At 43.1% G+C, this 27,359-nt stretch overlaps 2 protein-coding genes across 2 annotated transcripts in view; one reads left to right on the forward strand and one right to left on the reverse strand.

Moving 5' to 3' along the window:
* The first annotated feature begins 3,126 nt into the window (after positions 1–3,126).
* Positions 3,127–9,499, forward strand: TMEM252 (transmembrane protein 252). Its single transcript, XM_001490614.4, has 2 exons — positions 3,127–3,449; positions 6,986–9,499. The coding sequence occupies exons 1-2, from the start codon at positions 3,187–3,189 to the stop codon at positions 7,221–7,223; spliced, it is 501 nt and encodes a 166-aa protein (XP_001490664.1). The 5' UTR covers positions 3,127–3,186; the 3' UTR covers positions 7,224–9,499.
* Positions 9,500–12,675: 3,176 nt separating this feature from the next.
* The window catches only part of PGM5 (phosphoglucomutase 5), a 168,908-nt gene continuing 154,224 nt past the window's right edge, over positions 12,676–27,359 (reverse strand). Inside the window, exon 11 of the mRNA XM_023627258.2 lies at positions 12,676–14,184. Coding sequence (XP_023483026.1) covers positions 14,095–14,184 — 90 coding nt within the window. The 3' untranslated portion in view covers positions 12,676–14,094. The remainder of the gene's footprint in view (positions 14,185–27,359) is intronic.

A 27,359-nucleotide genomic window follows, 5' to 3' on the forward strand; every position in this document is an offset into this window, starting at 1 on the left:
AGAATGGAAGCAGAATCACAGTAAAAAAAAAAAAAGAAAATTATGATTATTTAATAATAATAATAAACACAAACATGCAAAAATAACTTCTACATAAATCCTTCACTAGTATGTCACAATTACCATGACAAAGATACATGGTCCCCAGCAATACTCCATCTTTGCATCTTGTTTTTCTCCTTTTCTCATCTACTCCCTTCAAATATGCAGATTCTCCTATACTTTCTCCTGGATGCCCCACATCACCCCAGGTGAACTCCTCAAATGCTCCGAGGCCAGGGACTTGCTCTTTATTTCACATACATTTTAGGTCAAGTAACTACCTCCTTGCATCCTCCTGCCACCTCTTGGATCTTGCTCTTTCCTACTCAATTCCTCACCAAACAAATAAACAAAACAACAACAATGAGACACTGCTCTCATGACAGGAGCCTCCTTAAAGGCTTTTGGAGAGGAGGAACCTGTCTGACAAACTATAAGGCACTGGCCATCCGTTCTTGGGACTGGAGGAGGGAAAGCATAGAGAGACTCATTTGCTCATATATTCGTGTGATCGCAGGAAATAGGCCTGATCTGTCGTAATGCCCAGTCAGATTCATCTTCCAGCCTTGGCTTATAACAAAGAAGCCCGACCCCATAGGTGGGCAGTTCCATCAAGAGTGCCATCCCTCCTTATTCTAATGCTTAATAGCGGCTCTGGGGCTCTACCATTTACCTGTTCTTGGGACCCAATTCCTAGTGCAGACCTTTCAGTTGGGAATGTTGGGTCTTTCCCAGCAGTGATGATAATAACAGTAATGATGAAGATGATTATATTTAACTTGGCTAGGGCACTTTCTATGCACCAGGTACTGGGTAAACTCTTAACACGATTGTCTCCCCTCATTTCTAGGTCCTGAAGAACTGTCTTAGTTATCCATTGCTGCCTAACAAATTGCCACAAAGCTTAGCAGCTTAAAACAACATACTCTTATTATCTCACAGTTTCTGTGGGTCAGGAATCTGAGCACGGCTTAGCTGGGTCCTTGGCTTCAAGGTCTCTCAGCCGGGGTCTTCCCTGAGGTATAGTCATCTCAAGGCTCACCTGAGCAAGGATTTGATTCCAAGTTTACATGGTCGTTGGCAGGACGCAGTTCCTCCCTGGCTGACGGACTGAGGGCCTCAGTTCTTACTGACTGTTGGCCAGAAGCTGCCCTCAGTTCCTTATCCTGTGGGCCTCTCCAATATGGCAGTTTCCTTCTTCACAGGGTGCAAGCCACAAGGGCAACAGAGAGAGGCTGCTAACACAAGGAAGTCACAATCTTTTGTAACTTAATCATGGAAGTGACATTCTATCACTTTTGCCCTATTCTGTAGGTTAGAATCTAGTCACTGCATTCAGCTCACACTCAAGAGGACATGAATACCAGGAGACAGGAATCATTAATTGGCATCTTAGAAATCTGCCAACCTCAAGATGGACTGGGGAAGAAGGGAGAAGGGTTGTTTTAAGATTGCAAGGATAATATCAAGACCAGAAGATGAGAATTGTTCAGGGCAAGGGATGAAGCTAATAAAGGTAGGGGTTAGGAGCTGGAATGGAGAAGTGCCTTATATCACTTCTGATCGTTTTGAGAGTGTCTTTCTCTCTCTCCCTCTCTTCTAGCCCATGACATGGAGGTAGAGCTGACTAGATGGTGGGTATAAGGCTAGAAGGTGGACATGGAATTACTGGGGCACTACACCGAGACTGCTTTTTCCACTGAGAAAGTAAATGAAAATGATGGTAATGGAATCGTGGGGTAGAGGGGTAGCAAAGAGGAATGAAGACAATCTCCCTGGATGAAAGTGACCCAGAGTCCCTCTGGGCAGCAGACTTTGCCAAAGCATCAAATAATAAAAGAAGGAATCAGGGCATGAACCAGATCTGGAACACGGTGTCTGCAACGAAAGATGGTTGAGATAGAAAAAACAAATTCCAGACCAAAAACAGAAGGATGGTTCTGGAAAGAGTTTTTGAGGCAACGCGACATAGAGCAATGGTGTTGAGGAGAGGACAGGGAGCATTCTTTAAGCAGTATCTACCAAAACAAATTTTATTTAATATGTATTCTATGAAAGGAAAAAGATTGCAGGACTTCTCAGAGCCTTAATGTGTTAGTGTGTTCTGTGAAACCCTAAGCTGCGTGTGAGGGAGAGTAGGGATTGAATAGGCAGAGCTTTGCGCAAGTGTTTATTTGTTTTTCCTGGAGATGGTAACATGCTGCATACTTTAGGGAACACTCTTTTATCAAATGCCTGTGGCCATTTTTGAGAGCAGAAAGGGTGGGATTTGGTTCAAATATTTCTAGTAAGCCAAGAATGGTGGCCAGTGGTTAAGCAATAAGCAAAAAATTTTTATCAAATGACTATGTATTAACCAGAAGTGACTCTAGGATCTCAACATTTGGGCCCAACAATGGGAAAGACACAAAACCAGAATCAGACAGAAGTTACCAGGTCATGACCTTTTACAACCATCCCCAGAATTCTCCCCAAATTCCTAAAGCTCTGTCTCTTACAATCCTTATCTCCGGCTCTCTCCTTCCCCCTCTGCAGATGCTCATCTTCTTGTCAGCAGAGAAGGAATCAGGGAGGTCACCCATGGGCTTTTCTCTTGGAATTTCTCCAATTTCACAGTGTGAGGGCAATAAAGAGAGATTCATTGAGAGAGGCAAGACAAACATGTCAAGAGCCTTTCCAAACGTCTTTTTAGCACAGAGAAAGAAGAAATCAGCAAAGGACCCCCTGCCAAACCCTGAAGAAGCTAGTTCATCAAACAATGCTGATTTCTCCAGCATTCGTGGGGGATTACCCACTGTGCGCATTAAGAGACCAGCGCCCTTTTAATCAAAGGATGGGAGACCTTCGCTCAAGTAACTGGGGCCACCTGAGGGTCCTATCCAGCTTGGAAGAGCGAGACAGCGCTGGGAAGCCACTCATTCTTGGAGTACCTGATGATATGTTTTTAGGTTAATCCTCCAAGGATATTATAGTTACTTTCAGTGGTTAATGAATAGCCTCTAAGTGCTTGCTCCATTTAATTGTCCAAAGGCCATTTGGTCCCAGAGTGTATAAAGCTGTGAGCTGGCTAATGAGAGCATTCTCTCCCAGCAAAGGAAGCAGAGGAGTGGCGGGGTCAGGGAGCTGGCTTCCCAAGGAGCAGGGATGCAGAACAGAAATCGTCTGCTTCTCTGTGCCCTTGCCCTCCTCACAGGCTTTCTGATGATCTGCCTGGGGGCCATCTTCATTTCCTCAGGCTCCACATTTGACTGTCCTGGGAACCTGATCCTGCCTCTTGGCTTTGTGATCCTTCTGAGTGGAATTTTCTGGAGCACCTACCGCCAGGCGAGTGAAAGCAAAGGGGTATTCAACCATGTGCTCAGACAACACCTTGCTCATGGGGCCCTGCCCCTGGCCACAGTGGACAGGTATGTGCCAAGAAGCCAGAGGACTAAGGAGGGCTGAGATGGGGACTGAGTTTTGGAAAAGCTGAATGACTTCTAATTCCACTGTGGAGCAACTTGCATGTCCCATGGGGCTATATGTCTGTATTCTCCAAACATTTATTGTTGGGAAATTACCCTGGGCTTAGTCCATAGGAAGAATGGCGTGGTCTTTGGGGAAAACCATGAAGTAAGGGGAATTTGCCTCAGAGAAGCATCCTCCTCACTTCTCCCCGAGTGAAAACTTACCTAAGTCAATTTAAGAGGCCTTCCTCTTAGGTTCTTTTGTTGTGTCACGGAAGATGTCATTAGAGGCAGGTGATGGTTAGTTAGTCCCCATAACCTGACTACCAAGTTATAAGGAAAGCAAGTCCCAGACCAAATTTTGCCACACAACAAATGAGCAAGCCAGCATAAAAGCAGCCTTGCACCCTCTTCATGAGGTCAGTGAAGGCCCAGCTTGCCATCCTTTCAGGTGTTCTGATCACACCTTGCATGAAAGATTCATTCGAGGCAAGGCAATAATATTCCAGAGGTAAGATTCAGTTAACCTTACCATCTCACACCCATTCGGATGGCTATTATAAAAAAAAAAAAACGGGGGGCTGGCCCCGTGGCCAAGTGGTTAAATTCGCACGCTCCGCTGCAGGTGGCCCAGTGTTTCATAGGTTCGCATCCTGGTCACGGACATGGCACTGCTCATCAAACCATGCTGAGGCAGTGTCCCACATGCCACAACTAGAAGGACCCACAACGAAAAATATACAACTGTGTACCGGGGGGCTTTGGGGAGAAAGAGGAAAAAATAAAATCTTTAAAAAAAAAAAAACAGGAAACAAGTGTTGGTGAGGATGTGGAGAAATTGGAAACCTTGTGCACTGTTGGGGGAAATGTAAAATGGTGCAGCCGCTGTGGCAAATGATGTGGAGATGCCTCAAAAAAATTTAATGTAGGATTAGTATTTGATCCAACAATTCTACTTTCATATAGACAAAAGAATTGAAAGCAGGACTTGAACAGATATTTGTCCAGCAATGTTCATAGCAGCGTTCTTCACAAAGGTCAAAAGGTAGAAACAACACATATGTCCATCAGTCAATGAGTGCATAAACAAAATGTGGTACATACAAACAACGGAATATTATTCAGCCTAAAAAAGGAAGGAAATTCTGATGCATAATACAACATGAGTGAACCTCGAAGACATTTTGCTAAGTGAAATAAGCCAGACAAGAAAAGACAAATACTGTAAGATTACAATGAGGTAACCAGAGCAGTCAAATTCATAGACAGAGAGTAGAAGAGTGGTTACTGGGGGCTGGGAGTGGGGAGGTGGGGAGTCATTGTTTAAAGAGTACAGACTTTCCATTTGGGATGATGGAAAAGTTCTGGAGATGGATAATGGAGATGGTTGCACAACAACGTGAGTATACTTAATGCCACTGAACTGTACACTTAAAATGGCTAGAGTGGTAAATTTTATATTATATATATATTCTAACATAATAAAAAAATTTCAGTTAACCTTATGGTCAGTATCAGACAACCAGAAAGCTCCTAATTCTTAGCTGAACTTGGGACCATTTAGGGATGAAACCTCAGGCATCATCCCTAAGGTGCAAGCTGCAAGACTCCATACATTTTCTTGCCCTCCTCATCTATCTAAAATATTTTAGCCACTCCATGTATCTTGAATACAAGTAATTTTACCGATGTTGGTTGAGTTTTTATATTACTATGCTAATTATGATATACGCTAATATACTAATTACAATAACCAAACCCATTTCCAATGTTTATTATACTAACTAGTGAGGTCCCTGGGTTTGATCAAAAATTAAGATAACCGGAGCTGGCCCTGTGGCGTAGTGGTTAAGTTCGTGTGCTCCACTTTGGCATCCCAGGTTCACAGTTTCGGATTCTGGGCGCGGACCTACACAACCTGCCAGCCATGCTGTGGCAGCAGCCCACAGAAAAAGTGGAGGAAGATTAGCACAAATGTTAGCCCAGGGCTAATCTTTCTCAGCAAAAAACAATAAATAAGATAATTAAAGTGACTGTAGAAGATGCTTCTAGAGTGGTGATTTTTTTTTTTTGTATAAATGTTAAATGATTGCCCCTGAAATGTGAATTCCTGGTAAGAGTAACTGATTACCTTCAGGAAGTACTTTAAATTTACCAACACAGGCATAACGTTACACTGTGCTGTTCTGAAACATTGTAAAGTAAATTATGGACATCAAGACACTCCCATTTTACTGTCTCTTCCTGTTGCAAGTAATGGATGCCCAGCCCACTCAGAATGGCTACTAAGTCAGTCAACGGAAAGTTACATTTCTCAGAAGGATTTGTATTCACAATGGGTACCGAGGTAGAGGTATCAAATCAAATGTGTCTGCAATGGTGGGATTCAGGGTCCTGGGAATGTGAATTGGCACAGGAGGTGGGGATTGGGAGTCATTGACGGGATTTTGGGTGGGCAGCAGTCATCCTGGAGCCTCTCAAATCAGTCCAGGGATTGGCTTAACTTTCTGTCTTCAGTGTCTTCACACATGTGCCCCATGACACAGCCTTGGCTATTCTGAGTAGAGAATGAGATTTATGCCGTACAGTAGACAGCTCCTTCAGCTATTTGGCATCAGGCCTGGTAACATTTGGAATGGATCTGTGGCTCCAAATGGCAGTCCCTGTTCTGTTGTGGTTACACACCATAAACACTCCTTGTAGGCACTGGAAGGATTTGCTCTATAAATACACAACTCAACCGAGATCACCCTCTCTCTTCCTTACCTCCACCCACCCCCAATCCCATTCATGATGGAGAAGTCAGAAGGATTTAGCAATTAGTAACATTGGGCAAGATTACCAATGAGTACATCAGCTCTGGCTTGAAAGGCTGCTTTAGCCGTTGGCCTGTTGGCATGGAAAGAGCTGCATGTGAAACCTACATAAAGTCGTCAGTTGAAGTAGTTTGAGAAATGAGTATTTTTTAGGGAAACTAGCTGCTGAGACTTAAAAGCGTGATAGGAGAAAGACAAGCATCTGATATAGTTCAGGAATCTGCATGCAGCTGATTTTCATTCATTATTTTGTTGGCTGTGAGGATCCAAGACAGTGAGTGCAATTGAGTAGCAGACAATGTGTGTGAATGAAGACAAGGATATGGATGGACTAAATAACTGGGTAGAGAGAAGTTCCACAGTCAAGGTCCCCATGATAAGGATCTCACACTGAAAGTCCCTGGTTCCAATGAGTAAGAGAGAGGGAATAGCTTGGAATAACCCACTGGGGAAAATATGGCTATAGAGGCATACATCCTATGGTTGATAAAGAGGATTATGCTGAAAGAACAGCACATTTTTAAAAAACTGGGGATGCCAGGGAAGAAGTGCATCTGTTTCAAAATCAATGTTTCTTAACAGTTTAACTTCACACAATGTGATTTGAGAGAGGCAGACATATGCTTCTTTGGCATTAACCACTCAAATAACACATGTGTTTGGTGGCATTTTGTCCCCCAGGCCAGATTTTTACCCTCCTGCTTATGAAGAGAGCCTTCATGCCGAAAAGCAAACCTGTCCTGCAGAGGGAGAGGCCTCGAATGTTCCTCCACCTCTGTACACAGAGATGGGCCTTGAATTTGAGGATGAAAATGATGCCCACCCAGAGGCTCCACCGTCCTATGAAGAGTCTGTAGCAGACAGGGTGGCAGCAGCAAGGCCATCTCAGGATGCTGAGAGGCAAAGCCCGGAGTGCTGAAGCAGGGGAAGTCTCCAGCACTCCTGCCGCACCCTCAAGGGAGACAGCTGCTAATAATAAACACAGGCAAGGGACTGTGGGAGGAAGAGCCACATCAGGGACCACACATGAGAGACAGCTCGCTGAGGGGGTGCTGTGTGTGACAGCAATGCAAGTCCACAGAGGTGCTTGGCCTGCAAGTGCAGGGTCCGGGCCCTGGAAGGGTATGGTCAGCACTAAGTAAACATTTCAAAGGATTCGCACTAATCCCAACCCAGGTGAATTTTTGGGCTGCAAAAGTGTTGTTGAGAGAGCTATGTTCCACAGAAGGGCTTTCTGGTCTCACTCAACTGCCCTCCCATCACCTCTGTGCCCAACAGGCAGGAATAGATGCTGCTCGATGGGATGGCTATGTGCCTTCACGCCTACATCACCTAATAATCACAAAGGGAAATTACGCTAGAAATGAAGGGGCATTCTCATTTATTTTGTGGGTTGTTCAGTGTCTTGTTGGCTGGTTTCATAGTTATCTCCATTTTCCATACAACCAGAGTGACACAGTAATTTATTCTGTGGGAGATTTACCCTTGGAACCCCTGAATGTTGTTTTATATTATCTTATTTTAATTATGGGTATATTACTTCTATATGAAAGGAAAGTGACTGTAATATTTGCTTTCAAAATGCTTAAAACACCAACTTTTAAATGAGTATTTTTTAAACAGAATCATTGTACAAGCGGATTTGACAAGATATTTTTAGAGACTCAAGTTGAATACACAAAATACTTAAAAATCCATAATACACTGAATTCAGGAAAAAAAGAATTTTTCCTAGCCATAGGTTGTATCAATGTAGAATTTGACATAAGTTTTGAAAATTTTTAAAATAGACCCCTATGGTTCAATGACTTCTCTTGTAAATCTCTAGAGTTTGAAAGCAAGGAGACTAGTATGTAGTACTTTGATCATTAACAGGAAATTCTTTGTGTCTCCAAATCTAGATCCATCCCTTTTTAGACTTGGGACATTTATTTTAAAACCCAATCATTCCTCTTTAGCTTTATTATATTTTATTCTATGTTTTAATGCAAGAGGACAAGTCAGGTGGTGGAAAGAGATGCAGCCTGATGCTCTTGAGCTTGGACAAGAACCTTCATGTCTCCAGCCGTCAGTTTCCTTCTCTGTCAAGTGAGGAATTTATGTTTGGATTAATACCTACCGGTGATGAAATGTCTTTTACACGGAGAGCTCTGTGCTGCAAACTTTGTATGCATTTTATTTAGCCCTCATTTTATCTTTCAGAGATCGGTGCTATGGTTATTCCCATTTTACAGATGCACAAGCTGAGACTTTGAGAAGTTAAGAAACTTTTCCAATAACACACAACTGTTACCAAGAGGGTGAAAAGGGTCCATAGAGGGACGCACGAGGGCTTATTTACTTCAAACTTTGATGCTGGGTTAACCCTGTCTTATTTTCCTCCTCCCAGGGGGCAGTTGGGACTTCTCTCCCCCTTTAGAAAGTGGGCCCTACCAGGAGGTGGAGCCCCAGGGATGCTGCCGTGCCTAAAGCTCTTGTCGAGGCAGCAGAGGCGGCTTTACGGTTAACCAGCTGGTTTCTTTTTTAAAATGTAAATAAGCCCCCATGTTTTCTGCTTGGCTCTCGTTATGGTGTAGTTCCCTTCCATCCGATCATTATACTGCTGAGGAAAGACAGTTCCTAATCATTACAGACAGCCCCTGGCGAGTGGGCACAGGCAGGGCTGTGGACAGTTGGAGGGAAGGATGAAGATCTTTCAAGGAGGAAGAGGGCTATCCAGATGGGATGGGGCCTCTGTGGCCTCCTCTTCCCCATTATTGCTGAGTACACGAATTAAGCAGGTCTTGACAAGTGCGCAGGAAGCCACCTAAAATGAAATCTCGGTCCCTTGCCATGAAGCATGAATCTGGGCATCTGTGATTTGCATCCTTGACGTCGAGGGCATGATGGATATGAAGGTCACTCACGGTTGTTCAACAGGAAGCAATCATTTATTAGCAGTGCAATTTTATTATTCCTCTCTTGTCATCTCTTTCTGTCCCTCTACTGAGATGGTTACCCTGAAATTTCCCCTGGGGTCTGAGCACATTCCCTGACCTGAACAACTTGATCATTGGGCTCTCATCCAGAGTTTGCAGTTGTAATAGATGGTTTTTCTAACTGCTGGCAGTCATGTGAAACTAATGTTAATTTTGGTTTACATAAGAACACTGTTTTAATCTCTTTACTGCAATAAATTTTGTACTTAAACATCCACGCTTTTTGTCATTGTTTTGTATCAGAAAAAAAAAAACCAATAGAGGAAAGTAAGTCAAAGTTTTATTCTCCAGGAAAAACTAACACAGCATCCAGATGAGTTAATCTTTTTACAAACCCCAACATTATTGAACGCCAACTATTGGTTCAGAAAATAAGCTAGGTGCTTTTTGAAAAGAAATACTACTAATAGGCATTTATTGCTTTTTTTTTTTTTTTTTACCACATGTACTCTGGAGTAAGCATCAACAACATGGGTATTACCCAAAACCTAAATTTGAGAGCCCCAGCAATTAAAACCCACCGGGCAAGTGAGACAAAAGTGTCCTGTTGTGGTTAGTAAGAGTTCCTTGGCCACCCTTGGAGGAGTCACTCAGGGGAAGCAGACATTGCATCCCTTCTTCCGCAAGTTTATGATAAAACCAATGGTGAGAGATTGAGAACCATGATTCCATGAATGGCAGGGAGGGCACCTGGACTGTGAGAAAGTGGAGAACAGGCAAACCTCCACTGCAGAGTCTTTGCTCATCCCCTCCTCTCCAATGTCAATGGTAGGCTCACATCAACAGGGAAGGGAAGTCCTCAGAGTTGATGGTTTTCCATTATTTTAATCTCATGATGTCCCTCGGAGAAGCAAGTTTAAGCACTCACTGCCCCGTCCCCCAGAAGATGAGCATGATAAGGTCAGTTATAGAATGCGTTATGCTGCATCTCTCGCACATCTTGGATGTAGTGTGTATATTTTTAACCCCTCCACTCGAAAACTCACAAGTGCTTTTACTGACAATCTTATTCATTCCTCAAGATTCTACTTAAACACAGAGTCTTTGGTGAGGTATCTCTCCAGCTCACCTATATTGCAGGGCATATACTAGGTGCTAAAAGGCATGGAAAGATTATAAAGACATGGGTTTATGAGGCATATCTTCACAATATTCTATAACCTTCCGTGACAACTTAAGCTGATTCACATACCAAGTGGGCTGTCAAGTGCATGAGCCATTTGCACCGACAAGGACTCCAGCTGGTTGGAGTGGAGCAGGCATTCTGCTAAGCTCTGATATCTTGGATAATCTCTTGCTGTTTGTAACTGTTGAAGGGCCAAAGACTTACTGGCAGTTACATCATTTCCAAAGGTGCGTGATTTCTCAGACCCTTCTCCACTCAGGAATGGAAATCTCCTCAAGGCAAATGTCTGGGATTTCAGTGTCCATGTGATCAAGCAATAAAATGGAGTCGTCTCTTATGTCACTACCAGGTCTCGCAAGTGCTTTTCAAACTCCCAACACCTGCCATGGCTGATGGATATTATCGTCAAAGTAATACCCATGCCTTACACTGACCCACAGTTGGCCAATCAGAAGTCACCACAGCATTATCCTTGTCATTGCCTGAATTATCTGCAGAGAACACTGGCTCGGTGCAGCCACCTGCCAGACCAATGCGCCGCCATGGGCGTGGTCATCAATCTGAGGCTTCCTGTGCAGAAAGCCTTCACGTCATGTCCAAGCCTTTCAGTCTGCAACATCATGCAACACTATTTGTCCTATGAATACTGTGGATGTACGCTAGGTCTTGGATCAATAAGATCTTATAAATGATCTCATTTTAATAATGGCTGCCTACCCATTTTCAAATTCAGCTAATAAACTCAAGAATCATGGATGAGGCAAAACAACTTTTTGTTCTAGAGGACTGGCTGACATCTGGCAGGATATTCAGCATCCTTGGTCCCCTCCCACTAAATGCCTCCCTGGCACATATACACACACATTTCCAAACATCCCCTGCATGGAGAGTGGTACTGCCCTGGTTGGGAACCACCACATTATATATACTGTTGCTTGTCCTTGTTCTGGGGCACATGGTGTAGTGAGTGAACCCCTCAATATTAGCTGATCTCAAGAGTGTCCCTGACAGTGGCTACATTCTATCCATAATCTCTTCTATGACGGTCTCCACAAAATTCTTGGACCTCTCCAGTCATTTACTCTTAAGAAATACTGGTTGCTGGAGTTTCACCTTTAAGAACATAAAGAACATTATGTGTAGAAGAGTGACTTCTGGTCTGTCACCTCTCCTGAGGATAAGAGGACGCGCACGTGCAGCTGCTTCTTTCCAGAGCTGGGCCCAAGCACTTGCTCTGCCCGATATTCACAACCTTGTGTCTGCTTCAACTCCAGTCACCCAAGCCAAACTCTCCCTAGACCCAAAGAAGGCCTCCTCTCCAGCCATCCCACCTCTCAACTCCTAGTCTTTGTTCTTGCTACAGTCACCCCTGGTGAGATTATATAAATGGTTATAAGTCCCAAGAAACTCTACTCATTGAGAAACTCCTCAAGTGCCTAGTGTCCTGCCATCTCTGAGTCAATCTCTGTGTATTCCCATGGCAGGTTGCTTGTGCCTCTACTGCAACATTCATGCCTACCTGATTCTTTGTATATGTTTGTCAGAGCCTCTTGTTCCCAAATTACAATCTCATAGGAGCAGCAATAACGTTTTATACACCTCCTTGCTCACCAAAAACAGGACTCTGCATAGAGTAGTTGCTTAATCAGTGTTTGCTAAATGAATGAAGGAGTTAATGATGAATGAATCTATTTTGGGGCTGCTGGACACACATACTCCATAATGAAAGAAACAGGATTTTTAAATGAGAATTAATGTACATTTGAACTTGAAAGTTAGAGATAATTAATAGTTCAGCAACTTGAGAAAAAATAGATACTTTCTTACTTAGAGCTGACTAAACCGAAGAATGGATCTAATTGTGCTGACCAACACAGAGCAGAGTAGCGAATGGATGGCCATCATGGACTCCACTTTAAAGATGATGACAACCAAAGATCTAAGGCAAATTTTATTCCAGGGCTGATAAGTTTCATAACTCGTTCTTTAGAATCTCAGCTCAAAGCCACCCTCCTATTATTTTAAAATGAAGATATTTACAATGAAAGACTAGACACCATTTTAATTTCCGCTGGCTGCCAAAGGCAGTTTTGAGCAACTCATCTTGTCTGTCCCATTTATTTAATAAATTCCCAAGGTCACAATAATGAAAACCAGCCCCTGCAAGTGTTCTGAAAGGCAGACTTATCAGAATAGCTGACCACCACCGGAGTTTCTCAAATGGCGAAACAAACAGACAAGCAAAAATCCACAATCCTTGCACAAGGTTGAAATAAGGAATTTCTTTTTTATTCGATACTAAATGTCCTAGCAAGTTTCTGAGAGAAGCATAGATAGAAAACGGAAACAAATACCTTACTGGGAATGTTTCCCTGCTTGCACTAATCGTGACTAGAGCAATAATGCATTGCTTAACAGTCAAAGTGCATCACGTCATCTGTGCAAATGACACGATAAGTGAGAGTGCCGTTCCCAAGGAAGCAAAACATATGCAAACAGGTCCCATGCACCAAGTGTCTGGCTGAGCACAGACAGAGGCTGCTAGCGCTGCAAGATCCTTTTCCTAGGCAAAGAAAGCCCGTTGCGACCCTCTGCTTTCCAGCAGGGTTCCCCCTTCTCCCCTCCATCTCATCAGGCCCACAACTGTACCACCAGTAAGGTTTTCTTCCAGCATCCACTTCATTTCCTACTTTTATAGCATCTCATTCTCTCCTTTTATAGCCATTATAAGCAAGGTCTGAACTGTGTCCAAACAAGTGCATTAAAATAGGCCCTTATTGGGAGATAAGACCACAGAGAGAGCTAACGTCAGAAAGATATCAGACATGGTGGTATTTTGCCTTCGTAGAAAAAATTAGTATCAACCCATGATCAACCTATGTGATGTAATCAAGGAAGGGCCCGGAAAACGTGAAGCATTCATCTGCAGAGTTCTGCTGAGAACCTGCTTCCCGCCAGCATAGTGAATGGCTGAATCTGAAGGAATGCAGCCGGCTTAATAGCTAAAATAATATTATTTACAAAATAAGAGAGAAAAACACCCTTTGATATGTTTTGTTGAAAGTGTGCCTTGTGATTTGTAGAAAGCTTTAGAAGATGTGAGAGAAGGTGGTACAGAGACTTTGGGGAAGGGAGGGTGGAAGAGTGGGCCATCAGGTGCTTGGGGGGCATGAGGTGGGCTATTAGGAGTTCTACAACTTTCCCCCATGGAAGACCTGACCTACGATGAAAAGCTAAGTCTTCAATGCTGAGGAGGGTCTTCTCAAGTCTGCCCAGGGGTACCTATGGCTTAGGGTCAGCTTAATCCTGGCACTGAGCCTTCCTCCATGATTTCAGAACCTTTTCTCACCTGGCACCACTGATGCACAGATGCCTTGACTAACAGATTCCCGGGCTACTTATTCTTTCACAAAAGGAGAGTCTCCTTTGTATGAAAAAATATAGATGTCAAATGATAGTGCAGCTTTAACAGACAACTGAAGACCCTGTTGCATTTGGAAGAACTGTCCAAAACCAAAACAAAGTAGATTTTTTTTCTTTTCCCACCTATCCCCTACCCCCCATTAGCAAATTATCTTTTGTTTCTTTTAAAGTCATAATAGGCACAAACAGGTAGCAAGAAGGCCTGGGTGAAGTGTCTCCCGCGAGCGCTCTCTTTTGGCCCTGATGAGTGAGCTTTCCTCCATTCAGGTGATGACGGTGGGGCCCCTCCGGCCAGTTCTCTCGTGAATCTGGGATATTTTCAGCGCAATGGCTATTAGAGGGCTCAGCACGGCCTGGGAAAGGAAGAAGAAAGTCTGTGAACAACTCGAGTCAGTCACTGGAGAGCCACTGAGAAGGATTTCTATGGCAAACATCTGGATGCAATTCCAATGTGTGGCTTGCAGGCAGAGTTATTGCGGGTTGGACACCTGTTCTCTGGACCGTGGTTTCCTTCTCCATAAAAGGAACTTGGAATGGGCAGGCCAGGGTGCAGGGGGAGAAGATGACTTCCAAAGTCTTATCCAGCTCCTAAAAAAACATTGATCTAAGATAGGAAACTGCAAACCCAACTACCAAACACTGGAGCATTTCCTGAACAGAGCTTTGGGAATTAAGGGAGTTCAGAAAACCCTACAGTTTTCCTCTGCTACACTCCCTCCCCAACACGTACACCCCCTCCCACATAAACACACATCAACTGGAGGGAAGACACATCCTAAGACCAGGGGCCTGAAGAACTTACTACCTTGACGTTTCAGAGAAGGCAGACCAATCCATGGGCAAGTGCTACATAAATAACTGCTCATTTCTTCCCATCAAATAACGTGGTGGCTCCTGAGGCACCTCAGTGTCCTCTAGAAGGAGACGGCATGGATTAGAGGCCTAAGGAATAGATTCTTGGAAAGGTAAAGGACAAGAAGCGGAGTAAGAATGCATTCTTGCCCTTTAGCTGCTTATCATTTCATAGGAGTGAGGCATTGTTTTCCAAGGTGTGGAGCACATGCCACTCAAGACGATTTTAGATGGTCCAGGAGATTATTTTAGATGGTGCGTGGACACAGCGTTACTTACAAAATGTGAAAAAAGTCACTCTATTTTGGTGTGTCCTCGGTGGCAGCAGACACAGGGTAGCCCTGAGCCATAAGTGGGCAAGCCTTGTTTGGAGGGACCTAAATGCCAGGTAGAGTGTAGGGATTTAATTCACTAGCCAAGGGGACATGTCAGGGTTTTTTGAGCTAAAAGGTGACACTATTAGGGCTGTGCTTTGAAAAGATTGCTCTAGCGGCCAGTCCAGTAATGAAACACGTATGTGGCTGAATGCACTAAATCATCTTACCTTACGAAGACGGGCTGGATGGACACGCTCATCTAATCTTGGAAGCCAGAAGGGAGATGAAAATCTAGAGCCATTTTACAACAACACAAGCAAACGGTGCCTCCCTCTGGTTCCACATCCAAAAACTTGCTATACAGAAACAGAGGGGCTTCTTTTCCTTTTAAAACCCAAATGGTGCCCAGAAAAATGTCCTACTGGCACATTTTGCTGGGCCATGTTCCATGTGATGCCCATATAGGGGTATCTCTCTCTTTAGGAGCCAAGTACCCATTTGATATAGAAGTCAGATTATTAGCTTTCGTGCCTCTTGTAGTCTTTCCTCTTCCCCTTTTTTTGGCTAACTCTTCATTAACAGCTATAGAACGGATTAAAAGAGCACAGAGAAAGAAAGTGAAGTTAAAACCATCTCTTTAACTGAGGTCCTGGAGGATGAATAAAGATAAACTTAAAATATCCTATCAATTTAAGAGAATGCAGTGAAATTGAATTTGAAACATCAAGAACTGAAGAGTTAAAACATATTTTGTTTGACATCATCATAAGTTTCAACGTTTAGGATTTTCTACTCCATATCATCAAATGATGGTACCTATTGGCAAGAGGGTAGGGAAGCACATTTGTAACCGATACTGCAAATATTGTAGAAGTTCTCCTAATTGAGCGCCACTTAACCCTACAGATGAACCTATGCTTTCCATTTCTTCTGAAAAACATCCTGATTGATGTCCACAGCACACTGGATATCTGTGGCCAATAGATCACTCTCTAATATGCTCATCTACTTCTGCCTCTGGCAGTTGAGTTATGTGCTTATCAGGGGTCAGTTAAATTTATTCCTAAATGTGTTAATGCCTATTGTACTTGTTATTGAAACCATGCAATTATTAAAATAGATGTAAATCAGTGAAATGTGAATATAAATAGGAAGAACTCTTTCTATGAAAATTAAGTTGAATGTTTTGGAGCGAATTAGGTAGTGGCAATTAAATAATCCTATCAGATTAGATGTGGGTGGAATACTGTAAAATATTGAGGAGAAAAAAAGTATAGGAAATTCTTTCCTCAGATTGTTTCACAAGTGTCTTGAAAATGCCACTGTACTATAAAGAAATTAAAGGCAAACATTATAGATGATGAATTATGAGTGGGAACCTTTTGAAGAAAGTTAATCACATCATCACACCGCCAAACAGTATGCTCATATTCAAAGGAAAAGTCTTGGACCGAAGTGAAAAGATTGGCAAATGAACATACAATTATATATTTTGTGCTAAAAATACAATCGCCAAGATAGTATGCATTTAATTACCTCTTTTAACTCTCTTTCTGGATTGATGAGCCAAGCACTTGTCCCTTGTCCTGATCATGTCAGACAAGAAGGCTTCAATAATTATGCAAACTTGAGGGAAGGAAACATAGTCTTTGAAACTCCATGTGAGGAAGACCTTGAACACAGGGCCTCCCGCCTGGAGCAAAGAGCCCCAGGCCCACCCAGCACAGAAGCCAGGCAGCCATCTTCCCTCAAAGGACCATGCGGGTTTGGGAAGAAGGACATCAGTGATGGTTACCATGGACGGAACACTAGTGAGGTCCTTTCACCCATTTTCCAGGAACCCAGAAAGTCTTCAGATGTTTGTATGACCCTAAAGAGTTCTGAGGAAAGGTCTCCAATAATGCCCAAGACTGAATTTTTTGCCAGCCTTGTGGAATGGGAGCTTCGAGTCATAATTAACTTAAGGATCATAAGGTAATGTGTTTTTTCTTGCCTGAGTGTGTAAATATATATGTGCTGTATAGTTACAACACGAGGGCAGGAACTCTGCCTTTTAGGACTTAAAAAAGTGCCTGCTACTTAGGAGGTATGCGGTAAATATCGGTGGAGTAAATGAATGCTATATCAGTTTGATGAAAAGAATATGATGCAGCAGATAGAGACTTCTGTGGCCACTCACGGAGGGCGTTCTAGGCGAGCAGAAGAGTCAACAGTACTGGATTTTTATTGTCATATTTTTCTTTAGAAATCACAGCTTTAATACATCTGAATCCCAGACACTTCTCTCATTTCATCAACCATGTATCAATGGAAAAGAGAGAAGGGGAGATTTTTTTCTAAAGCAATTGGAAGGGCCCTCAGAATGGGGGATTAGAAGAGGAATTAAAAATTAGAAGCCTGCAGATGTGAGATGTCTGAGGTAGAACTGGAAGCACAGAGCTCGAGAAGCAAAGAGGAACATGAGATGATCTAGTTTCCTTCCAGATGATCTCTAAAGAAAAGCTCTGTTAACTTCTGCTAAGAGAGCCTGAAGCAACAGCTTTGCTTGAGGTCTGGTCTCTGAGACCTGGCCCTACAACAGGACTCACTCTTGGGTTTCTTGAACTAACTTTGGTCTCTTTGTGTTCTAAACTAAATCAATATTTTGAACCAAATTAAAACAAAATCACATTAATAAAATAAACTCACCCAAAGTCCGTTTTTCTTGGATCATTTTGAGGGACCATCATTGTCCAGCTTTCTACCACCAAACCTCTTGCAAACCGAGATTAATTTTTTCACCAAATCAGCTCATGGCCCCACCGTCCCCTCTCTGCTACTAGCAGATCCCACTAAACTCTCCATCGGCTGAGTTGGAAGTGCTCTTTGGTGAGTCTTTCTCTCCGTTTTCCACATCCAAGCAGTTGCCAAACTCACCGATCACATTTCCACAATGGCTCCCATCCACCCACTCCTTCTCAGCCCATCGCCCCTTCCTAAACACAGTCCTCTTTCATCCCTGGCTTGCAGGACTCAGCTACCTGTTCTCAGCCTCTCCAGAGTGAGCTTTTAGGAATCCTGATGTAAAAGTCTGGGATGATTTCCCAAGGCTGGTCAGCCACCCTCAGCATGGCTGTCGGGTTCTTGATCACTGGGTCTTACCCTCTCTGGTAGGCAAAATAATAGCTCCCCAAAGCTGTCACATCCTAATTTCTGTCATCTGTAAATGCGACCTTATTCAGAAAACATGGGTTTTGCAGATGTGATTAAGTTAAAGATTTTGAGATGAGGAGATTATCCTGGATTTTCCAACTAGACCCTAAATGCAATTACAAGTGTCCTGATAAGAGAGTCAGAGAGAGATTGTATGCCACACACACAGAGGAGAAAGTGATGTGAAGTTGGAGGCAGAGATGGGGGTGATGTGGCCACCAGAGGCAAGGAAATGATTCTCTTCTAGAGCCTCTGAAGGGAGTGTGGGCCTGCCAGCAACTTGATTTCAGAACTCCAGCCTCTTGAACTGTGAGAGAATAAACTTCTGTTGTCTTAAGCCATTCAGTTCATGGTATTTTGTTACAGCAGCCAAAGGAGATGAATACATCCTTCCTTTCCACAATTCCTCCTCAATCTGTGGCCTCCTGCTCGTCTCACCCCCCTGCACCCCTTAAACTGTGATGTCTCAGGGGAGGCAGCCCCCACTCTCTCGGTCCTCCACTTTTACATGTGTTGTTCTTTCAGTTCAGAACAGTGTTGCGATCTCACCCGTCCCTCAAGGCCTCCTTCATGAGATCTCTCCGATTCCCCTCCCCCACCAGGTGGGATCTCTCCGTTCTCTGAACCCCTCACTCGCTTCTCTGTTGATTCCTTTGTACCTCGATTTACAGGAATTTGTATGTTTTTTTCTCTTCCTCTATCACACTTTAAACTCTAAGCTACCAGAAGGCAAAATTTTTCTTAAACGTGTCTCCCTCATGATATGTGTGTTGCCCATAAGAGACGCCAAAAAAAGGGAAAAAAAAGGTGGGTTTGGGAAATTCTGTAACTGGTGAGTTCTTGAGTGTTTAATGCAGTGGGTGATCTACCTGTAAACTACCTTGTGCTCTGCACCCGCTTCATCAGGAAGAATCACTGGGAAGAGAGGAAAGTACTCATCCATTCCCCTACCTCACCCAAGTAAGAGACCAGCCTTTTGTGTGTCTCGGGCCAGGACCCTCTCTGCCTGCCAAAGGTCGAGGTGCTTGGGTGGTTTGAAGGAGCACTCCGTGCCAATGCAGAGCAGGGGGTGCAAGCTTCATGACCCAGCTGAAAGAAGAGGAAAGCTGTCCAATCAAGAATGCAGCAAAAGGAAAACTTCTGGAAATGGTGGGAACCCCTTGGATGTAGTGCCGCTGAGGAGGGAGGGATGTGCGGGGAGAAGGATGGCCTGTGGGCTGTGGCCAGGCCCCTGCTTAGAGCAGTGCCACAGACAAATGGCAGGGACAACACACAGAGGTAAGGCAACCAGAGAGACCTGCACTCTTCCCCAGGACAGCATGCACCCTCTCCCTGCCTCCATCCTGGCTGTGCTGTTTTAATAATGTGGAAATGGGAGGAAGCCCCAAATGGCCACTACTGAGCTTCCTGCCAATTTCAATAGGAATGACCAAACTAGAGATAGTTTGTTGCATACAATATGGAAGTGTGACATTTCTTGCATCCCAGGAGTCGTGCAGCAATCCCTACCTGTTATGACTATAAAATCTGGAGTCATCCTCTGGCTTTGTTTCCAGGACATCCCAGCATTGGAGAAAGTTTCTGGTTACACTGCCCTTCAAATCCTGGACACTCACACCATGTAACAGAGACAGCCAAGTACAGAGATCTAGAACCGTCGGGGCCACTTCACAAGGGCCCTGCCCAAGGGGGTTAGTGGGGATGGAAATCTATCCCAAGCCCTTCTCAGAAGATGGCAAAGGGCTGCATCTTCCCAGAGGAAGGGATATCTTCTCATGAAGATGCCGTCCACCAGCCTCATCGTCCTGTGCATTCCCGCTGAGGGCGCCTTTTTCTAACACACACAAAGGTGCCCTATAGGCTAGACACCACTCTGTTTACAGTAGTCAAGATTTTAGGTAACAAAGATGAGTAGCTATTTTAAATCCATTTGAGAAGCATCTAGAAGAGAAATTATTACTGAAAATAAAATCAAATACATTTTTGCTAATAAAAATTAAGTGAAAATGCTAAACGCTGAAAACATTTTGCTCTTTATTATAACACATACAAACATAATCCTAACTTTAATCCACTTTCATGTAATTAACCTACCTTGATCCCAAATGGGCCTAAGTATATAGAGAACATAGAATATGAAAAATGACTATAGATAAATAGGAATTCTGAGCCCCACACTAAGGGAACCCATCTATCTTGTCAATATCAGCAACCAGCCTCCACGAAAGCTCTCTTCAGAGGGGGAGAAGCCATTCCAAGATATAAGTGTATGAAATACTCCCCAAAAAGTTCAATCGAAGCAAAACTAAACTAGCGTTTTTGGAAGAGCGTGACAAGCCTAACAGAAGCCACGCCAACCAGGCCAGTTTGGCCTCCTTCTCCAGCATCCTCTTCACTTTTGCAACTGAGTTGGGATTTAGGAGGTGAAAGGCAGCACTTAGGGTGCAAATCCAAAATAAAATAGAAGAGGCATGAAGCTGATTTTCCTATTTATTCAAGTGTGAGCTCCATCTGGCTCCACTCTCGGAAGTATTGTGTGTGGGCATGGAGAAGGGGAGAAGGCAAACGTGCTTGCCACCATCCATGGGCACAGCTGAAAGGCATTAGGCAGAATCCCGGTGCCCTTGTTCTGTAATGCAAACACAAACCAACCCACAAGAGTTTAACATCTTCTTTATCCATTCATCCATCAATGGATGCTTAGGTTGCTTCCATATCTTGGCCATTGTAAATAATGCTACAATGAACATAGGGGTGCATATATCTTTTCGAATGAGTGTTTTTGTGCAATGGAATATTACTCAGCCGTACAAAGAATGAAATCTTACCATTTGTGACAACCTAGATGGACCCAGAGGGCATTATGCTAAGTGAAATAAGTCAGACAGAGAAAGACAAATACTGTATGATCTCACTTATATGTGGAATCCAAAAAACAAAACAAACAAAACAAAACAGAAGTAGACTCATAGATAGAGAGAACAACCTGGTGATCACCAGAGGGGAGGAGGGAGGGGCTCCAGCAAAATAGCTGAAGGGGATTAAGAGGTACAAACTTACAGTTATAAACTAAATAAGTTATGAGGATGTAACATGGGGAATATAGTCAATAATATTGTAATAACTTTGTATGGTGATAGATGTTTACCAGACTTACTGTGGTGATCATTTCATAATGTACCTAAATGTCAAATCACTATGTCATACACCTGAAACTAACATAATATTGTATGTCAACTATAGTTCAATAAAAAAAGAAAAAATAAGAGTTTACAGCTTAAATTTCTGCTCCCTTGTTCACTCTATTGCTTTTCCTCTTTCCCCTCTTTTCTCTTTTTATACTCTCGTCTGCCACCAAAAACATTGCAAAAGAGTGAGAAATGACTAATTGGTTGAGAGCACCACAATTTACACCTACCATCCTAAATTGTCCCTATAGCGTCTTCATGTTTCTCTTCATTGGGTATATCCACAACAGGCTGCAAAGGTTTCCTTCATGTGGCATATGCATGCCAGTAGAAAGGGAAACCAGAATTGCCCAACCCTCCCGCCACTTACAAAATTGTTAGAAATACAACTGCATGGTTGAAAGCAGAAGTTAACAAAAGAAAATGACCCATGTCCTTCTAGTTCCTGTTACTCAAAGGACTCTCCTTGTAAGCATTTGCCTCCTCTTTTTCCCTCTCTTCCCTAACTACTTCCAAAGCCAAGATCTAGGCTATCAGTCCTTGTTGCCATTTTTTAAAAACTGGGTTCCTGTGGTTGGAACAATAATGTGATTCAGCTTGGCTTTCTGCATATGGATCCCAGGAAGCCTTGTCCTTAGAGGTGAATGAAAAGCGTCTCGAGAAGTCTTCCAATGATTGGTCAGCAGACTGTTACCTGAGGACGAGGGAAGAATCACCTGGGGATACTGCTGTGGGCTCCTGTCATGGAGATGCTGTTTCAGTGAATCTAGGGACCAGGCAGGGCATGTGTAGCCGGGACAAGCTCCGGAAGTGATTCTCATGCATACAAAGGCTTGGACCACTCTGATAAGGTGTTGTGCTACTTACTCTAGAAGGCGCAGTGTAGAATAGTGGTGCCAAGCACGGATGCTAAAGAAAAACGGCCTGGGGTCAAAGCCTGGCTCTACCCCTTTTGAGCTGTGCAACTTGAGAAAGTTATTCAACCTCCCTGAGCCTTAATTCTCCTTACATGAAAAAAGGTGCACTTCATAAAGCAGTGCCTGGCACAGAGGGAGGATGTATAAACATTGCTGTCATCATACAAACCAGTGATTGAATTGGACTAACACTGGAGCACCTTCAGGGCAACCCATGACCAAACAGGGGTTGGGCTGACCCATGACTTGACCATGTGTTAGGTGGGGAAAGAAGTTAGGGCCTAAGAGAAACGGGAGATGCACGAATTGAACACATGAATGAGTTGAGCTTGGGATTAATTCCACCTCCAGCACTAACTAGACAAGATTCTTAACCTGTGTCTCATTTTTGAAATTGGAATGCTAATATAGTTCCTGCGTCAGCGGGTTGTTTTAAACATGAAATGAAACAAAGCATATAAAGCACTAAGCGAAGTGCCTGTCACACCGTAAACAATCAATGGTGGGTACGAACAGCATTATTATTAAATGTCACCAGTCAGTTTTAAATTATGATGTTTTCATTGCCTAATTATTTACAGGCATCAAAGCAACTCTCAGACATAGACTCTGTTTGGCTGGCTCTTTTCCCTGTGGGCCAGCAATTAGAATTCAGATCTAAAGGCCATACCCTGTCTGCCCTTAAATTGCCACTAAGCCACATTTCAGAGATGGTCTTACAAATAGCATCAACAAGCATAGAAGAAGGGATCTTTCTCATATCATCGCATGGCAGGGGTCCTCCTCCTCCATGCAGTCCACAGCTGAGAACAGCATTAGAAACAGGCTGACACAGTTGTTACCAGGTAGTTAGATGTATAAACAGCACGACCCCCAGCAGCGTCCCCAGCCTTGCCTTCACGGCTCTGTCCCTGAAGGCTGTCGGGAGGCCTCACCCTGTTAAATATGCGCTTGGCACGGATGCACATCACATACGTTCCTGCTCTTGCCTAAGCTGTCTTGGAAGCCAGAAGCTGTTATGTTTCCTGGCTGGGTTTAGGTCACAGGCAACAGAATTGGCTCCACAGCGAGACAGAGAACTGATTTTCTGGCTTGCAAAATCTCAGGAAACCGAAGCGCTTCCTCTTGCCCTCATCCATAGCTTGTGCCTCAGGTTCTGAAGTTTTGACTCTTCTTCAGGGATTTTCCACAGCTGACACTGAGAACCCACTATGGGCCAAGCACTATTCCAAATTCACGTCTTGAGTTAATCTTTATAATAGTCTATGAGGTAGGTGGTATTATCCCATTTTACAGATGGGGAAACTGAGGCTCAGAGGCAGTACATTAACATTACTTGCTCAAAGTCACATAGCCAGTAAGTGGCAGAGCTAGCTCTGGGCCCAGTCAGTACTGCCATTTGAACCGCACAGCTGTGCTGGTCTCACTATCCTAGATGGCTCTTCTCCTGAGGGAAGAGTTTTCATTTTCTGAAAGTTTAAAAAATACTTGTCTTCATGCCTTTACTGTAAAAGGTTTCTGTGTTCCAGGTACATTATTTGAAAACTATCCCTTCCCAATCACAGGGAAGCGGATAAAAGTTACACACTTGAATTACATATAAAGCTAATGCTTGTACTTCTGGAGCCCTAGCGTATTTGAGTTCTAAACGAACTCATCAGATTGTTCTCCCTAGTTAGCAAGAAATACAGTCAGCACATATAGCCTATGTTCGAGATTTTTCTTTAGCAATACTCTTTCTGAGATGAAACGATTTCCTTTTGATTCGTATTTGCAGAATTTTTATCATGAAGAGATGTTGCATTTTATCAAATGCTTTTCTGTAACCATTTTGTTATACTTTCTACTTAAATGCCCTTGTGAGAATACTCTGAATTGTTCACTCCTCAGTATATAGTTAAGTTTTACACATGTTCCCTGTGGCATGAAAAGAATCGATATGTTGACGTTGTTTGGTGTAGTGTCTATCTATGTGCATTAAATCAGGCATGTTAATGATATTCGTCAAATATTCTACACTGTTACTAATTTTTGTGTTTACTTGTTCTAATAATTACTGAGGGGGTGTTAAAATATTCCAGCACAATTGTGGATTTGTCTATTTCTTCTTAAAGTTCTGTCAATTTTTTGCTCCATAAATGTAAAATTGTTGGGTTTTCCTGGGAGAATTAGACCTTTGGTCATTTTGAAGAGTCCCTATTTATCTTCAGCAATATTTTTGACCTTTATCTGAAACTAATGGAACTAGATTTTTGGCTATTATTTGTATATACATTTTTCTTATTTTTTTTGAACTTTCAAATTTTCTGTATTTTTGCTTAAGACGTGTCTCATAATGAGCTTATGTTTATCTTTTTAAATAATCCAGACTTTGTCTTTTCCCTGGAGCACTTAGTTCATCTACATTTAAAGTAATAACTAATACATTTGTGTTTAAATCTACCATCTTGTATGCTTTTTATTTGACCTACCTGTTTTCCTTTCTTATCTTGGATTGATTTTTTAAAGTTATTCCATGTTTTCCTCTCTTAGATTGGAAGTTATATCTTTTTCTACTGTTTTTTTTGTGACGGTTGCCTAGAAATTTCACTGTGAATCCTTGATCTATTAAAGTCTAATAATGATCTATACCTTTACTTTCCTCCAAGATGTGCAAGGATCTAAGCATTCCTTAACCACAGCTCCTCTCATGGTGCTTATAGCTATTGTGGTTGTATATTTTGATTCTCTATAATATGATAAATATTTTTAGCACCAGAAGACATTATTAATGTTTTATACATCCAATGTTCTTATAAACCAACCCCTAATTCTAGCTTTTCTTTGCTTTTTATTTCTTGCTGCTTCTCTGAGTTTCCATGTGGGATAATTTTCCTCCTAACTAAAGAATACCCTTGAGAATTTCTTTTTGTGTGGGTCTGCTGGTAGCCTATTCTCTCTCTCTCTCTCTCTTTTTTTTTTTGGTCTAAAAATGTCTTTATTTTGCTTTCATTTTAGAAAGATAGTTTCCAGGTTGTCAGTTATTTTATTTCAATCTTCTGATTTTCAACGTTGCTGTTGGAAAATTCGTTGTCAATCAAACAACATGGTCTTTGATTTTATTTTATTTTTTTTGGTGTTTGTCTTTGACTTTCTGCAATTTTAGTCTGCCGTGTCTAGATGTGAATTTATTGTTATTTAGCCTGCTTTGGCTTCTAGACCAGTGGACTGATCTCCTTAATTGGTTCTGAGAAATCCTCAGCTACCATCTTTTCAAGTTTTACTTATACCCTTGCCACTCTCTCCTCTCCTTTGGAGATTCCAATTAAATTGTGTTAGACCTCACTGTGCACTTCACATCTCTTCCCCTCTATTCTACATTTTCTACTGATTCTGGTGCATGTTGCTTTGTCTCTTCAAGTACCTTGTAGTCTTTTATTGTTTGCTGGCATTTTGTTTGAAACATTACTTCTAGAAATAACTTGAGACCTAGGATATTAGTAGCTTCCTTCACGTCCTTTTACGAGACTCGTGAGGGAGCTAGCAGTTCAAAGCCATGGATTTATAACCCGCTGGATTACAGTCTGTACTCTACCTTTGGAATGGTTCCCTTCAAGTTCATAATCTAGAACAGTGTTGTTATGCCAGGCTGTCTGCCTTTGGTGAGGCCTTTACTCGAAGCAATTTTCCTTCTGACACATGAATCTGCCACTGAGGTCTGCCTCTTAGCTGTCTCCGTTGGTTAGCCCTTTGGGTGGCACAGGAAGGTGGTACTAGACCAGGTACTCCCCCTGGACCTGACACCTGTCACCTACACTCCATGTAGTTCAGCAGAAGCAGCAAGCATCTCTCCTGGACAGGCAAATGCGCAAGGCTAGAAAGAGCCCTGGCTCATCTGCCTGAGCTCCAACCTCCTTCCTAGTCATGTTACCATCTTATAAGGTCATTAGTCGCTGATGCTTTCATATATTTCTTTCAGCTTTTTTCTTTTCAGAGGGAGGGTTACTTTGAGTCACCTAGTCCACCACTACTAGAAGCTAGAAGTCCTTTACACAGGGTTGGGTTTTCTTCCGTTATCATTTTCCTGTCAATACTTAAGAATCAAATTCCACATGAAAATCCAGGAAATCTGGCACCCTGGGCTCACATATAAATGAGGCAGTAAGTGGAGAGAGTGAATGTCACCAGAGTCCCCACCACGCTCTGCCATCTAAACTAGCCCAGTCGAGGATGGGCTGCCTGTCTTCATGGGCATCTGAATTTGCTACCACTGAACCAGCAATAATGTAGTAGCAGCAGTGAAATGATCTCAGTATTAATGAGAACACATTTTACTTGGATTGTTACATATCCAGGGATCTGGACATTCTAATTTAAATTTTCTCTTTTTTTGAAATAGAGATTCTCACTACGAGGAGCTTAAAGACTATGAGGGAGGGCTGGCAGGGTTGTGTGAGGAGCCCAGAACACTTTTGGGGAGTAAAGGGACTGAGACCCTTCCCAACCTCTACTCCCTGAGATTCAAATTCTCAGCATGGACTGAGCTGACCATGACTAAGGCACAAACGATAACTCAGTAACTGTCTCCTCTCAACCCAGTTCTCCCGGGGGTACACTGGAGCTTGCCTGAGCCTGGCAAAGCAGCTCTGCGAAGGAAACCACAAAGCAGAGATGCTGAGGCCCCAGCCCATTCTGGCTGGGAAGAGCCCTGAGAGAATGGGCTCTTTTCCTCTCCTGCCTTGAGGAACCGCCAAGGTATAGGCACGGATCTTCAGTGGCCAGATGGTAGAGGCCCACCCCACCATCTCCTTTCAGGCCCACCCGTGGGGAGGCCCACTCTGGGGTGTGATACTGCTCCTCCAGGGGAAAAGTTAACAGTCTCTCTGCACATCCCACAATTGCCACCCCGCAGCCCCACTTGATGTAACCCATTCCAGGTAGCATTGTGGATTCCCCAGTTTCTAGAGGGTACAGCCTTCTAAGGGAAGACTACCCTTTGGAAAGGATTTGAGGGTGTAAATGGGGTAGGAAGCCTGAAAGAGAGACTAGACTTCCCACTACTCTGGAATCGTGGAGCTCAAGG

The sequence above is a fragment of the Equus caballus genome, chromosome 23 (genome assembly GCF_041296265.1).
Source record: "Equus caballus isolate H_3958 breed thoroughbred chromosome 23, TB-T2T, whole genome shotgun sequence".
NCBI classification, from domain to species: Eukaryota; Metazoa; Chordata; class Mammalia; order Perissodactyla; family Equidae; genus Equus; species Equus caballus.